General features: G+C 40.4%; 1 protein-coding gene across 1 annotated transcript in view; it reads right to left on the minus strand.

Annotated features, from left to right (window-relative positions):
- plekhg4 (pleckstrin homology domain containing, family G (with RhoGef domain) member 4) overlaps window positions 1-14,559 on the minus strand; it is a 91,549-nt gene that overhangs the window by 40,686 nt on the left and 36,304 nt on the right. The window contains 6 exon segments of the mRNA XM_058781663.1: window positions 3,023-3,116; window positions 3,556-3,679; window positions 3,761-3,937; window positions 7,501-7,794; window positions 7,797-10,623; window positions 13,649-13,846. Coding sequence (XP_058637646.1) covers window positions 3,023-3,116; window positions 3,556-3,679; window positions 3,761-3,937; window positions 7,501-7,794; window positions 7,797-10,623; window positions 13,649-13,846 — 3,714 coding nt within the window.

A 14,559-nucleotide genomic window follows, 5' to 3' on the forward strand; every position in this document is an offset into this window, starting at 1 on the left:
ACAGTATTTGTATAGTATTTGTACTATTTGACTATTCCTTAAATTCACAACCCAAAAAATAATGTAGGGTGGAGATTTGATATTCTTCATTTGTTGACTGGTGGAGACAGATCTGAATGCGAGCTTGTAGTCGAATGTTGTAAACAAAATGTTTGGAAAACTTTAGCATACGTCACCAGAGGAAAGTCTCTTGTTTCACCGGAAGATCAAGTTATGACATTTTGATTAACAATTGTGACATTTAAAAAAAAAAAAGCAAAAAATTGAAACATGTATGGATATATTGTAAGATCAATATCATAAATAACATTTAGAAAATAGATAGGGTGAATTACTTGCCAACTTTAAACTATGCATACGCATAAATTGTCATTTAACAATTAAGTTTTTAAAGGTTACATAACCTAGCAGACAATTTTCTGTCATGTGCCCCAAGAACCACAATAAAAGCCTTCTGTCAGTGTGAATGAAATGAGTTGTATGCCCCATAACAAAAGAGCAAAAAAACAACACTGTAAAAACAGACCAGAGAAGTCTTTTATGCCATTTGAGAGCTGTTTTCGTCTGTTTCCTAGCATGTCATCATGCATACTGATCATGCACGCATTATCATGCCATCATAGCCACATCAGAACAGATGGGAAAAAAAAGCTTTGCTGGAATGAAACAATAGCATATTTACTAAGGAATGTTCCAGAAACATCAACAAACTCTTCAGCGCTGAGATATAATTACCGGTGATATTTACAGCCTACTTACTGATGCACAGCATCAGTTCTCTTTTCACTTTGCTTTTTGAATGTATTAAAATAATGAATACATGGTGAGGTTGGATCAGGTTTCCAGTTTTCCCCTGTCATATGGAATGAGGGAATGATAAATGTGGGGACTGTTCCAGGCTAACAAAAGCCTGGCAGAGAACAGAATATTTTGGGATTATACCTTTTTATGAGACTGATAAACTAAATTCAAACATGTGTCACAACTCCAACAACTACAAATATAATCAATCGTTATATACACTACAGTTCGAAAGTAAGATTTTTTTTAAAACATCAATTCAGCAAAGATGTGTTCAATTGATCAACAGTGGTGCTGATATATATTTAAATAATCAAATCAGCATATTAGAATGATTTCTGAAGGATCATGTGACATTGAAGACTGCAGTAATGGCTGCTGAAAATACAGCTTTGGCATTACAGGAATAAACTGAGTATTGAAACAGAAAAAAAGTTTATTATTATGTTATAAAATTACATTGTACATAATATAATATTATAAAAAAGTAAATTTTTGCTGTATTTTTGGTCAAATAAATGCAGCATTGGTGAGCATAAGAAACATTAAACAAATCTTACCCACCCTGAACTTTTCAATGGTAGTGTAAACCAGGTGAAACAGGATGACAAATTTATATTTTTGATGAAACTCTCATCCTCAAAATTCAAATAAAAAATTTCTTCTAACCAAACCATTACTATATTGTTGCCAAATCAGTTTATAAAGCAAAAGAAAGTCAATTCCTTGGTTGGCCATGATTCAAACTGATCTATTTGAATACAGAGGCCTGAGGGAAAAGTGCAATTGTCAGCTGAAAAGGACATCTATAATAAGATGATAGTATCAGTGGAGGAAGGAGAGCCCGTGTCTGTTCCCTGAGGACCGGTCACTGAGCTACTGCATTCATTCAGACAGATCTCATCTGTCAGTGTTAGCACTGACCCTGAATACATTGAAGGGTGCTCCAACACGTGACGTTCACATAGTTTAGCAGCATATCATCAGGAATCTCAAAAACATTCAGTAAAGCCACCTTTTCCACAAGACAGCACTTGTATGCTGTCCATCATGGATTACAGACACAGATAAAAGATCAAAGAAAAGAGAAAAAATAAAAATAAATGAACGAAGGAAAGGTCACACGGGGAATTCCTGCAGCTGTGCTACAGCTCAAATGAGTACAGACAATGAAAACCTCTTATAGGGGCCCAGTGCTATTTAAAGCAACATTGTCATTAAAAACATTCTCAATTTTACTTTTATACTGCTCATGTTTATTGCTCTCTATCTCACTCAGGAAGTCTAAATGGTGAAGTCAGCATTGGCACATCCTCAATCTTTTAGAGTGGGGCAGGTTGCTGGCAGGAGAAGAAAGCAGCATTAATCTGCATTAAGGTCCATGGCATAAACTTTAAAGTCACTTCCATTAAATGTGCTCAGGAATCAAGTTCCTGCAGTATCTCTGAGGGATTATTTATTGGTTTCTTCACATCCCTCATGTAAATGACTTCTGAGGTCATTCAATCAGTTCACTTGACTATTTTTTACAGTCTAAGGCCACTCAGGTGATATAAGCCATCCACTGTTCATAAACACTCAAAGTAAATGTATGTAATGAAATCTGACAGGATATGATGTTTGTGTTCTCTACTGCCACCCTGGCCAGGCTACACTTGTAAAAGATTAACCTTTATTTAAGCAGAGATTAAATCTAAGTAATTAACCACTGACAAGCAAGAATCCAGGCTCTTCATGTCAAAAGTTGATGTATTCTGTAAAATAACCAATCCCAGATGAGCAAAGGAAAACCAAACCCTCCTCCCTCTCTCTCTTACTCTCGTGCGAGTATGTCCTATTGTGTAATTGTTTCTGAATGCAACTATTTATTTCCACAGCTGGTAAATCACAGTTAATATTTATGATGTGCTGTTTTTATCTGCCTTGTTTAGCCAAAAATGACTGATTCTGTCTATGGAAAATTTTCTCAAATCTTTGCTTTAGTTTAGTAAGCGGTCTTCTGAATTCCTCAGTAGCAGATGTCTGGTTGAAGTTAAATATCAGGATTCAAGGCAAGTTTGCATTCCATTTTGTTTTGAAGCAAGTATGGGAAAGGAAACGCCTTGGGGATGTGAACGGTATTTGACCGTTCTCTGTGTGTAGGATTCTCTGGAGGTTATGAACGGATGGCAGACTGTATATGTGTGCATTATCGCAAATCATACTGTCAGGGTGTTCTTACCTGGAGGATGTTGAAGGATTTAAAGAGGGCGGGGACGGGAGAAAACCTGCGGGCATCCACCAGGACAGTCAGTCCCAAAGCACTAACTTCCTTCCTGTGTGACAAATTAAGGTCACATGTTTTATGAAGACTGGGTAAATAAATCACACATACAATTGTGTTACTCTAAATACAAAAACAGTACAGGTTGATAAAAGTAGAAAGTCTGTTGTCTAATACATTGGAGAGAAAACACCTACACAACCGATCAAAAGTTTGGGGTCAGTAAGATTTGAATTTCTTTGGGAAGAAATTAATACTTTTATTTAATAAGGACACCTCAGGTTGATCAAAAGTGCCAGTAAAAAAATTCAAATAAATGCTGTTCTTTTGACATTTCTATTCATCAAAGAATCCTAAAAAATCCATTTTACTATTAGAAAAATGACAATTAGAAAAGTCATTATGCTGTAATATTTCACAATTGTTTTTACTATACTACAAACCTTTGAATGGAAGTGTGTGCCTTGATTAGAAGCAGAAATGTAGTTTACCTGAGTGTACTGAAGAAGTAGACCATGATCCGCACCAGCTCTCCGCTATTGCAGTGCGGATTCAACCAGATAGTGTTTCTCATGGTCACTGTCACAAGGGCATGGCCCGATTTATCTCTTGTTCCTAAAATGTTTTTCAAAACATGAGCTTTTGGATCAAATTGATGGAAGGACCACATTAATAGCATTAAATGAAGATCCTCACCAGGCAGACACAGCACTCCTGAGCTCAGGACATCAGGATTGATGTCATGAGCCTCACTCTGGACAGGCTGGGTCTTCTGGGAGATGGGCGGCAGTGGTGAAGGAACTGCTGAGGGGTCTTCACTTTGGGTTTTAGCAGACAGGTGAGAAACAATGCTGTCTACTTCCTGACTGGATGCTGGAATATAAAAAAAAAAAAGGTAATTTCAACACAAACACCTAAAATGTAAACACAGAAACCCATTGCAAGTCAGTATAAAATGTTGACAATAGTCAATCTACTATCTGTTTTATCATTGTAGACATGGGTCGTGGAAGCAGGGGGGCCGCCCAGGCCTGAGCCCCGGTTACTTTTGAAGACTGGTACAAATATGACAAAAAAAGCATAGGCTATAAGCTCATATGTATTAATCATTAAAAGATTGCTATCTCGATTAAAACACATGTGATCTTATTCCTGAATGACGGTGATTCCGCTATGTCTATTAAACCTTTGAAAACACAATCACACTGGAAAATATTTAAAGTTTAAATTTTAAACCTCCTTTCACGCAGCCGCTGATGCAGAGAGAGCAGCGCTCATCTTAGCCTAAGCTTTATGTTTCAAACAGTCTGCACAAACAGTCTACTTACACAGTGGGCTACATTTCTGTGTTGCAAACATTAAATAATAACGGAAGTATTGGGAGAAAAGTTTTTAATCCGGATATAGACTTGGATGTTGCAGCAGCCGTGATCAAAATGAGTAATTAATGCCAGTAGGTGGCAAACAGTGACTGTTAAATGTATTTGATGTCTGAATCATTCAAGAGATCTGTACCATCATGCAACTTGGCCTTCAAATCACACAAACATACTAGCTAATTTGAAGCATTCCAGGTATCATCCTGTGGACTGACCCATAGGGCGGCTTGGATCTCTGACCTGAGCGCACGATAGGGCTCAGAGATAAATGGAGATCAGCTTCTGACAGTCATAAAGCTAAAGTTTTTCTTCGCTACACTACCACGCACTGCTGCTGCTGTGCAGAAAATAGATACTGAGATCAAAAACAGATGAGATGGAGTCCTGGGAATTCCAGGAGTCGTAAAACAGCTTGCACAAGGACAGGGAAAACAAGTATAAATTGCTCTGAAGCATAATCTGGCTGAGATTGCTATATTTCAGAAGGGATTTGAGCTGGAACAGCTGAAGTGAGCTTCTGAGGAAGGAAATCTAAACATAATGGAATGTACTTCTTCAGTTAGGTAAAAGCTACAATAAATTTGACAAATAAGAAAAAAAATCCACTTTTTACCCCCACTTTCTCTTTGCTTTCTCTTTGTCTCCTTGTCTACCCAACATCCTCCTCGCCAGAGAATGCTCACATTGAGGAAGTCGAGCGTATGAGCCCCCTGAGGAGCTGAGTGCTGCCCCAGACAGAGGGTCTTGGCTTCACACTCTCTCACCAGAGTCTGGAGTTCAGTCTGGCCATGGGCCATGTCCTCAGCCTTTATTCTTCATGCATTTCTTTTCCTTTCTATCTGATTTTATTTTCTTTCTGATGTGGCTATGGACACTGAACAGTCAGACCGTTAGGGACAACTCTAAAAGATGCTATTTATACTGAATATATTTCCATACGGCAGACACATTCATTATTTTTATTGTAACAGAATAACTGCAATTACATGCTGCCAAATGAATGTGTGTACATGTGTCTGTTGTAAAGATCACACATCAGTTAATGCATGGTCTGGACAAGAAGTCACATATCAAACATTGCTCACTTTTGGAAATTTTATGGATCTTATCCGTACTATCTAGCTCTTTAGTCAGTTTGTAAACATATGCGTGAGTGTGTGTGTGCATGTTCCATCTGCCCAGCTCATCAGCGCTCTCTTTCACAGACTGAATTCTCATTAAAGTCTGTAGTGCTTTTCAAGAGGTTTTATAGATCTTAGAGAAGCATTGTCCAAAGATAATTTTCCTTTCAGAACTAAAAATACACAAGCTACATTCATAGCAAACTGCTGACACTGAACATTTGAAGTTAACTTTTCAATTTCCAGTGAATCCTATTCACTTGAAACAGTGGATTAAAAGAAATAACACCTGAAATCCTCTGAAAAATTTATAAATGATGAAAAGAATAAATGAAAAAATAGTAGATAAGCTTACTTCTTTGTGTGAATAGACACACTGCTGTACTAAAAGTCAAAAAATGTTTAGGGTTTGTGAACCACCCACTAAGAGAGAAAGAATCAGATCTATCATAGTCAAACTACCACAACAAACACACCATCATTTCTTCGTTCTGCTGTTCTTGTCTTCAAAGCAGTGTAACCCCCACCCGTTCTCCATTATTTAAACACTCCATCTATAACCCTCAAACACACACACTTAAACATCCCCCTCTGCTTACCCCCTGCAATTTCAGAGGTCCCACAGCAGGGATTGTGTTCAGGCCCACCCACCCACCTCACCTCATCTCATATATCTTTCTTCACACCTGTAGCACACCTGAGCCAGGTGAGCACATCCTGGCAACCAAATCCTCTGGATGAAGAGGAAGAAAGGGTGGGACACTGACAGCAACCTGTGCAGAAGCTCACAATGTGGAGGACTAATTAAAAAAGCTATGGTGCCCTGGACATGATGCACGGGTGAAAAAATAATGATTTGGCCATATATTAAGAATTCACTCCCACATCTTGTTAATTTGTTGTACTACTTAAATAATACACTTTAATATATTGTGAGAACTAATTAGTACAACATAGCCTCGCTGAACTTGAAATGAGGAACAAAAGAATAAGTTGTGGGAACAAACTTGCTATTCGTGAAAGGGGCATCATAAAAAGCAGATCAAATGCATTATGTATGTTCAGACAAGCAGCTCCTGATCACACAAAAACCCTCTGCTCAACCAATGTCTAAAAATAGATTCATCTAAACGAAATCAGGATTGAGTTGCTAAAGTACACAAAGCAGAAATCCTGCACATGACCCAGGCTTCTCTTCAGCTGTTTCCTTTAGCAGGTCAGATGTGAAACGGCGCCTATCTTGGACGGTGTTCAGTGGAATTAATGTGTGTCTAAATTTGAAAACAAACTGTCTAGAGGCCGGAATATGACCTGCTACGAAGCCAGTCCTTGTAAAGTCTAAGTAAAACCAGAGCCTCCCACGCTTTTCTTTCAGCTTAAAGAGAAAAGGAGCTCTATCAGGCCATAGCACGGGCCATTTGAGAGCCATTTATTACTTGTCAGAGGCCTGAATGTCGAAACGCCGCAGCTAGTCTGCTAATCTAGAGTAAATATACTAGGTGGACACGGCAATGGATGAATGATGAAAAAATGACTCATAGTGAACAACTGCTGCAAACCACAGAGACGGTTTGGGAATTCGAACACAATTCATGCGTGAAACACCATTACATGAGCTAAAAGTGAATAAAAGAGGGGATTATAATGATCAACATTAAAATATACTGATAAAATGTGAGGAAGAAGATAAAGCTGTGAAAGCAGGTTATGAATGGAGTGGATAAATAAAAGAGAATGAAGAGAAGCAGGTTCTTCTTCATCAGCAGAGGAAGTCTTTAGATGCATCTGAAGCAGATACAAGCTTAGATGCATCTGTTAAGATGAAGAAACAGGGATGGAGGTAAAATAGGAAATGGAGGGGAAAGAGTGGGAGGAGAAAAAAGCATGTGGATAAAGTAAAGGTGAGCGGGATGGACTTTGGTAAAGATGACTCTACCTTGCTCTTCCTGCTGATGGTAATGAGTCTCCATGTCTGCTTGCTGCTGATGCCCTGCTGGAGAGCCATTCACAGAGGAAGTAACCTCATTCTCTTGCCTCTCCTCCTTTTCCCCCTTTCTCTCCTCCTCCTCCTCCTTTGTATTTTGCCCTTCTTCTTCGGTGGTAGGTGTGTCCTGAGTGTGCATGTGTCCATTTGTGTTCAGCACATCTGCGTCTGGATCAAGGACTTGATTGCATGCTGCCTCGACTCTATTTTCAGAATAGCTGGTCACTATGGCCTCTTGCTCACTCACAGTAATGCCCTTGGTCTCCTCTTCCTCCACCCCTTCACTTCAACATCGGTTTGTTTCTTCTCATCTGTTCCTACAGAGGAGCTGCCCTCCTCCTGAACTTGAACGTTGGAATCAGACTTGGGTGTGGCATCTACCAGACCTGTTTGAGCAGTCTCAACTTCCTCTGCCTTACAAACTGCTACTATATCATTCTCTGTCTTGCTTTCTGTCACTCCAATGCTTTTCTTTTCTACTGTTTCTTCCTCCTTACGAGGTAAATTTCTCACTACTTCTCTTTCTGCATGTGCTTCTTTTGTCTGGAGTTCCACCTCAGTCTCGCTGTTTCTGTTCTCGTGGGACTCTGTCCTCACCTGACCCTGTGAAATGAGTGTAACTGGATCCCCCTCAGGCTCTGTGGTGACGGAGGCCAAAGTTACCTGTTCGCTTTGCGGAGCAGCCGAAACAGGCCCACTTTCTTCCTCTGCACTCAAACTATAATCGCCATCAGATTCATTCTTGTCATGGCTACTGTTACAAAATGCTTGATGGTCTTCTTTTGTCGCAAAAAGATCATGCACTTGCTCAGGTGGTGTTTGGATGTGTTTGTGTATCTGACATGGGCTGTGCTCTGTTTGCTCAGTCTGTTTTTGTAAAGACACACTGACAGTTAGAGGTTCAGAAACCAACACTTTGCAATTCTGCAAATCACAACAGCCGTCCAGGCCATGATCACCTTGGACCTGCTTAGATTCAAATACGACTTCTGCTTCTGCAGCAGGATCAAACACAACAAGTTCAATTTTAGCCGGAGAAACTTGTTCTGAGTTTTCCCTCTCTAAAGTACAAGACAACATGTCATTCTCTGGTTGTGATATACTAGTTACTTCACTGTCTTGTTGCTCCACGTGAACTGTTTGGCTGTCTGTTTGTGATTTACTTGGTGGCATGCTGTACAGATGTGATGCATTGAGTGGTTTGCTATCTGGTAAAGATATACTAACTAGTTCACATTCTAGTTGTGATGTGTGCAATGGTTGGTTATCTGGTTGTGATGTGCTGACTAGATTGTTGTTTAGCTGAGATGTGCTTACTGGTTTGATCACTGGTTGTGATATCTTGATTGGCTCATTGTCTAGTTGTGATGTGTTGACTGGTTTGCTCTCTGGTTGAGATGTGCTGACTAGTATGTTGTCTAGTTGAGATGTGCTTACTGGTTTAATGTCTGTTTGTGTTGTCTCGATTGGCTCATTGTCTAGTTGTGATGTGTTGACTGGTTTGTTGTCTAGTTGAGATATACTTACTGGTTTATGGTCTGGTTGTGATGTCTTGACTAGTTTGTTGTCTAGTTGAGATATGTTTAGTGGTTTAAGGTCTGGTTGAGATATGCTTACTGGTTCAACGTCTGGTTGTGAAGTCTTGACTGGCTCATTAACTAGTTGTGACATGCTGACCGGTTTGCTGTCTGATTGTGCCGTGCTAGCTAGACTGTTCTCTAGCTGACCAATGCTTACTGGTTCAACGTCTGGATGCAATGTCCTGACTGGCTCACTGACTAGTTGTGCTCTGCCAACTGGTTTGCTGTCAGGTTGTGATGCACTGACTAGTTTGTTGTCTTGCTGAGATGTGCTTACTGGTTTAATGTCTGATAGTGGTGTCTTTACTGGCTCGTTGACTAGTTGTGATGTGTTGACTGGTTTACTGTCTGGTTGTAATGTGCTGAATAGATTGCTGTCTAGTTGTGATGTATTGATTGGTTTATTGTCTGTTTGTAATATGCTGACTAGATTGTTGTCTGGTTGTGATGTGTTACATGTTGATGTATCAGAAAGTGGAGCAGTATCACAGTCAGAGTTTTGAGACACAAACTCTCTCTCAGACTCATGCTCAGACACACTGTCACGGGAGGCTGTACCTGCAGCACAGGTGCGCTCAGACCCATCCACCTGCTGTAGTTGACGTTCTGCCTCTGCAGGTGCAGTGGGGGTTAAAATCACAGGCTGGTAGGTATCACTCAGGTTTTCCTCAATCAGCATAGCACACACCATGCTCTGTGAGCATGCGCCATTCTTCAAAAAACTCTGCTCTGGTTTGGCTTTAGGCTGAGTAGAAGTCTGTGGTTTATGTAGATTTCTGTAGTTCATGCTAATGGCTTGAGTGAGAGAGCCCTTCTGTGGGGAAAAGCGTGGTAAGGAGATATCAGCTAGCTCCACATACTCTCCCTCCGAATCCTCTGCCGTGCTGCTAGAGCTCTGTCCACTGCTATCTTTACTGATCTCACTGAGAGCAGGAAGGAGCTTAACCCCCTTGCTCTGACAGTCCATCTCCCCCGATTGGTCCGTGGAAGTGTCAATAAAAATCCTACATTGTATATCCTCAGGGTTGTCTTCTTGATCTACGTCTGAGTCCCTTTCCTCTCTGTTGGCAACTTCCTTGACCACCCCTCTACTTTCAGCTACTTCTGTAACTTTTGGGGGCCTGCTGATAAACTCCGGGTGAACAATATCCTCCCACGGTACCCTAAAAATATCATTATCCGCTGATAAAAGACAGTGTTCCAGGGTGGCTTTTCTGACCACACTCCTCTCCCGGTTGATGGAGTCCAGCCAATCCATTGTGAATAAAGAGGTGTATGCTAGCTCTGGCACGTCCAGCTCCTCCACATGCTGCCCACTAGTTGCCAGACACTTCACCGTGATGCGTGGGGGGCTTTTGGGCGATGGCGTCACCTGTAAGTAGAAGTCGCTGGGCCGTAACACACGCCAGTCCAAAGATGAGAGCTGAATTATGACCTTCTCATGGACACACAGCGGCCAGCCCTCATGACGAAACAGGAAACCACAGTATGGGAACTGCAGAGAAAAGAGAGAGGAAATCAGGAGTCAGGCCACCAATAATTGTTCATTTAACTGGTGATAAATTACATAGAAAGACTTGCTGGACACATTTCAGTTATCTTAAAAAATACATTCCAAATTTTAATATACTGCTATTAAAAAAAATCTAGCAAAGCTAGAGTTAGAGGCAGGGTTCTGTCAATGGGTCATCCAGTTAGACTATTATATTTGGCACATATAATTTTCAGGCCTTTAAAACATGAAGATAAGACATGATATAAGATAACAGGCTTGTCTCTCATGGGAAACTACTGGTAACAACCAACTGCCACAGTTGACTTTGGCTTGCTCAGTGGGGATTTTAAGGAAAAATATGTATTGCAAAAAGTAGAATATACGTAATAAATTAAATTAATGCAACATTCTGCCACGTTTACCATGGCATATACCATGCCATTTTATTAATGCAGCACAGGGAATAATAAAGCTAAGATCAAAGGGACTTAAAGTGGACAGGGATTATGAGAGATTCTTTCTTGCTGAATCCGGATGCTTCTAGATGATTCAATGAGACAGTTTGCACAATAAGTCCTTTTATTGTAATTTCAGAGAGAGATAGAGCCCTGTAGTCACTCTGTACCCTGTTTCATTCATTTGAATGAATTCTGCTTGCAAAGTTTACTACAGCGGAAGTGACACTAAAGAATTAGAAATAGCCTTGGAGACCCCGAAACAACTGCATAATTCAGTGGGTTTCTTCCTATATGCCTTGACAGTCATGTCACAGACTATAATACTGACCCACTCTGTGTAACTTGATGCAAACGTGCTTTTGGATATATCGGCGATGAAATGAATATTCTGCTTAAATTGACTACGGTAGGCTGAAAATGACTCGTTTCCATTGAAAGGCAGAGCAGGGAAAGGGAGGAAGGAGGGTTGGGTGTCCTTGTGCCAAAGGTAAGGGGGGTGAAAGGGCTTTTTATTCACAGACCTCTCAGTTTAAGCTTTTGTTTCCCATTATTATATCCTCATTCACCTTGAAGCTGCAGGCCCCACCATGGAGGAAGAGACCTGGAGATACTCCACTGACCCCAGGTGCAGCGAGCAGCCGCTGTTCCCACAGGGTTCACGAGAGCATAAATGCACATTGACGCACACACACACACACACACTACAAAAACTGAGACCTTAAAAGGGGGTATAAATAAAACGGTAGGGGTCCTATTAAAGGGTCTTTTTTCAGGTGCACACTGGAACCATTCCAGCTGTCCTCCGGCGCTGTCTTTCAGCTCATGAAACATATATTCACATATATTCCTTAGTGTGAGTGTGCAGAGCAGGGATGATGGTATTTCTTTTCTTTTCTTTTAAAATTTTTTCCCCCTTTTTTCCAAAGAAATACAGAAGAAAATGAACACATTCCAAAGTACAACATATACACATAATAGACATAGACATACAATGGTCACCAAGTACAACTTACACTGTATTCATGAGTATTTGATGATGGGTATTTCCAAAGACTATAGAAATACAAAGACGGTTCACTCCTATACTTATGAATGGGAGAAAGTGCAACACGCAATATGGCGGGATAGTCCCGCCTTCTAAATGAAAGAGCCAATCGCTGATTGGTAAAGTCATTGCATCATTGCAGCGGCCGTTAGAGGCTCTGGTTCCCATAGAAACCTGAGGCTGGACCAGCCTCAGATGCGCATGCACAGTCATAAGCACGTTGGAGCTACGCATGCGCATTGGCTGGTCTAACCTGAAAAATAAGCTTTTTAAACGCTATTTGAGCATAAGAAACAACATTCATGGGGCAGTTAATTTCAGATTTTGTTGCTGATTTGAAATATTTAATTTAATCACGAGTTCAGCGAGCCGTTTTTGAGATTTCAGGATTCCCCCATTCATTTAGATAGGACTTGGTCTTGTTTGAGCTGCCTGGAGGCGTTGCAAATATGGCTGCCGAGTGAACGGACTTTCCTTGAAAGGGACTTTGGTATTTCTGAGGTCTTTCTATTGTCAGAATGATCAGAAGTCATAAAGTCTTTACATGCACTGTAAATGTTTGATTTCAGTCAGAGTAAAACTATCTTTTTAAAATGTCATATAAAGACACTGGTCCAAATGATACTGTACCAGTCAGACTAACAGACCTAGATAACGTGATTTTTACTCAAGCTTTGTTCAGCATGTATAGATGTTACCCAGACTACAATTGGCCTCTCGATTGATATTATTCTAAGCTGATCTTTTTTGTAGTGTGAGTTTGAGCCTGGCTTTTGTTATTTCCAGATCCCTATCTATCCATCATTTCCTGTCCTCTCCTTGTCACTTGGAGTAGAGTATGCTGTGCGTGTAGCATATGGGGGCGTCACAAAGAAAACTGTAACTGAGGGACCAGCAGCTGAAGTCGTGTGTAAAGAACATGAGTGTGTAGACAGCTGTGTAGAGCATGTGAGTGTGTGTATCTGTACTGATCTGGCTGGGAAAGATCCCAGCGCTCTGCAGCGTTGATAGGACTTCTGTGGGCTTCTACTCAAATAACCAAAACAAGAAGCACTAACACAAACATTCTGACCAACAGGCTTGCCGTGCCTTTTGTTTTAACATGCACATGTGTGTGTTCTGGGTACACCCTCATGATGACTAATGATGAGTGGGGGCTCAGCTAACAAAACATGACAGACAGAATAGGACATGACAAAACACAACCAGAGGCTGAAAGAGAAATCATGAACACAATATGGTTGTAAATGTTACACTAAGATAAATGACAGAATGAGTTAAGCAATGAGTAAGGGAAATGAAAAGAATGAAAGGGAAATGTGTCACACATGCATCCTGTTGAATACAAGTGAATGCATGTCTATGAATTTTATCAGGCATTTGGGGTTTGGATTTGGATAGTTTAGATTTATTAATTTCTTCACTTTTTTAAAATTTATGATATAATAAAAACATAACATATATAAAAAATAATAATGAATAAATAAACAAACAAATAATTAAAGAGAACTTTGAAACTCACGCATGCATCCTGTTGAATGCTCTGTAGGATGTGTTTAGCGGGCACCAGGAAGTCAATGATGTAGCGTAGTCCGTCTCCACGGTATTTCGTCTCAACCACGTCTAACACCTGACACAGCACGGTGGCCGCAGTGGCTTCAAATGGAGGGTAGAGAGCGGAGAGCGTGCTCTGAATACAGTTGTCCAGAGATTCAGAGTCCTGTAGAGAAACATACAAATAATCAGAGGCAGGAATTCTTTACAACTATATCTCAACAGTATTAACATAAATAGACAACATTTTTTGTTTCTAATACGAAAAATGAGAATTCAAGATGACCTCAGTTAGGCTATGGATCAGCTACATCCTAAATGAAATGCAATGCACTGCCCATCAATCTAGTAAAATGGTATTAAGTCCAACACAGGCACACAGATAGACACACGCTCAGGAAGTGAATCACCCAAGCCTGGCCTTGTCTCTCAAAACCCTAAGCTTTTCTTCTACCGTGTCCACACGTGTCCTGAAAGCAGCTGATCAGTGTCCCTGGTGGTCTCCATCATGAGAATTCTGATCTGAGACGTTTAGAGAAGAACAGCGACTGGCGGTGAAACCTGACTCTTGAAGCCAGTGCAGGGAGCAACCAATACGCTGCTAAAAATAACAGCTGCTCCAGCCACATTTTAAGAAATAGGCTTCTAGTCTAACTTTACTGTGTCTATTTGCTCTTCATAAGCATGATTTCCTTCTCTATCATTCACAATTTTGTTGTTGAGCTTGCAGTTTAGTCAGTGACTGGTTAATAGCCATTAAAAATTTAATTGATTGAGCTTATCAACTGACAGCTGATTATTCAATATCAGCATAAATGCAATCATTAATAATGCAAGGAGATGGTAAAAAATGTCTGTACAGTCCATACAACTTTTGTA

This window comes from Onychostoma macrolepis, chromosome 07, assembly GCF_012432095.1.
Source record: "Onychostoma macrolepis isolate SWU-2019 chromosome 07, ASM1243209v1, whole genome shotgun sequence".
NCBI classification, from domain to species: domain Eukaryota; kingdom Metazoa; phylum Chordata; class Actinopteri; order Cypriniformes; family Cyprinidae; genus Onychostoma; species Onychostoma macrolepis.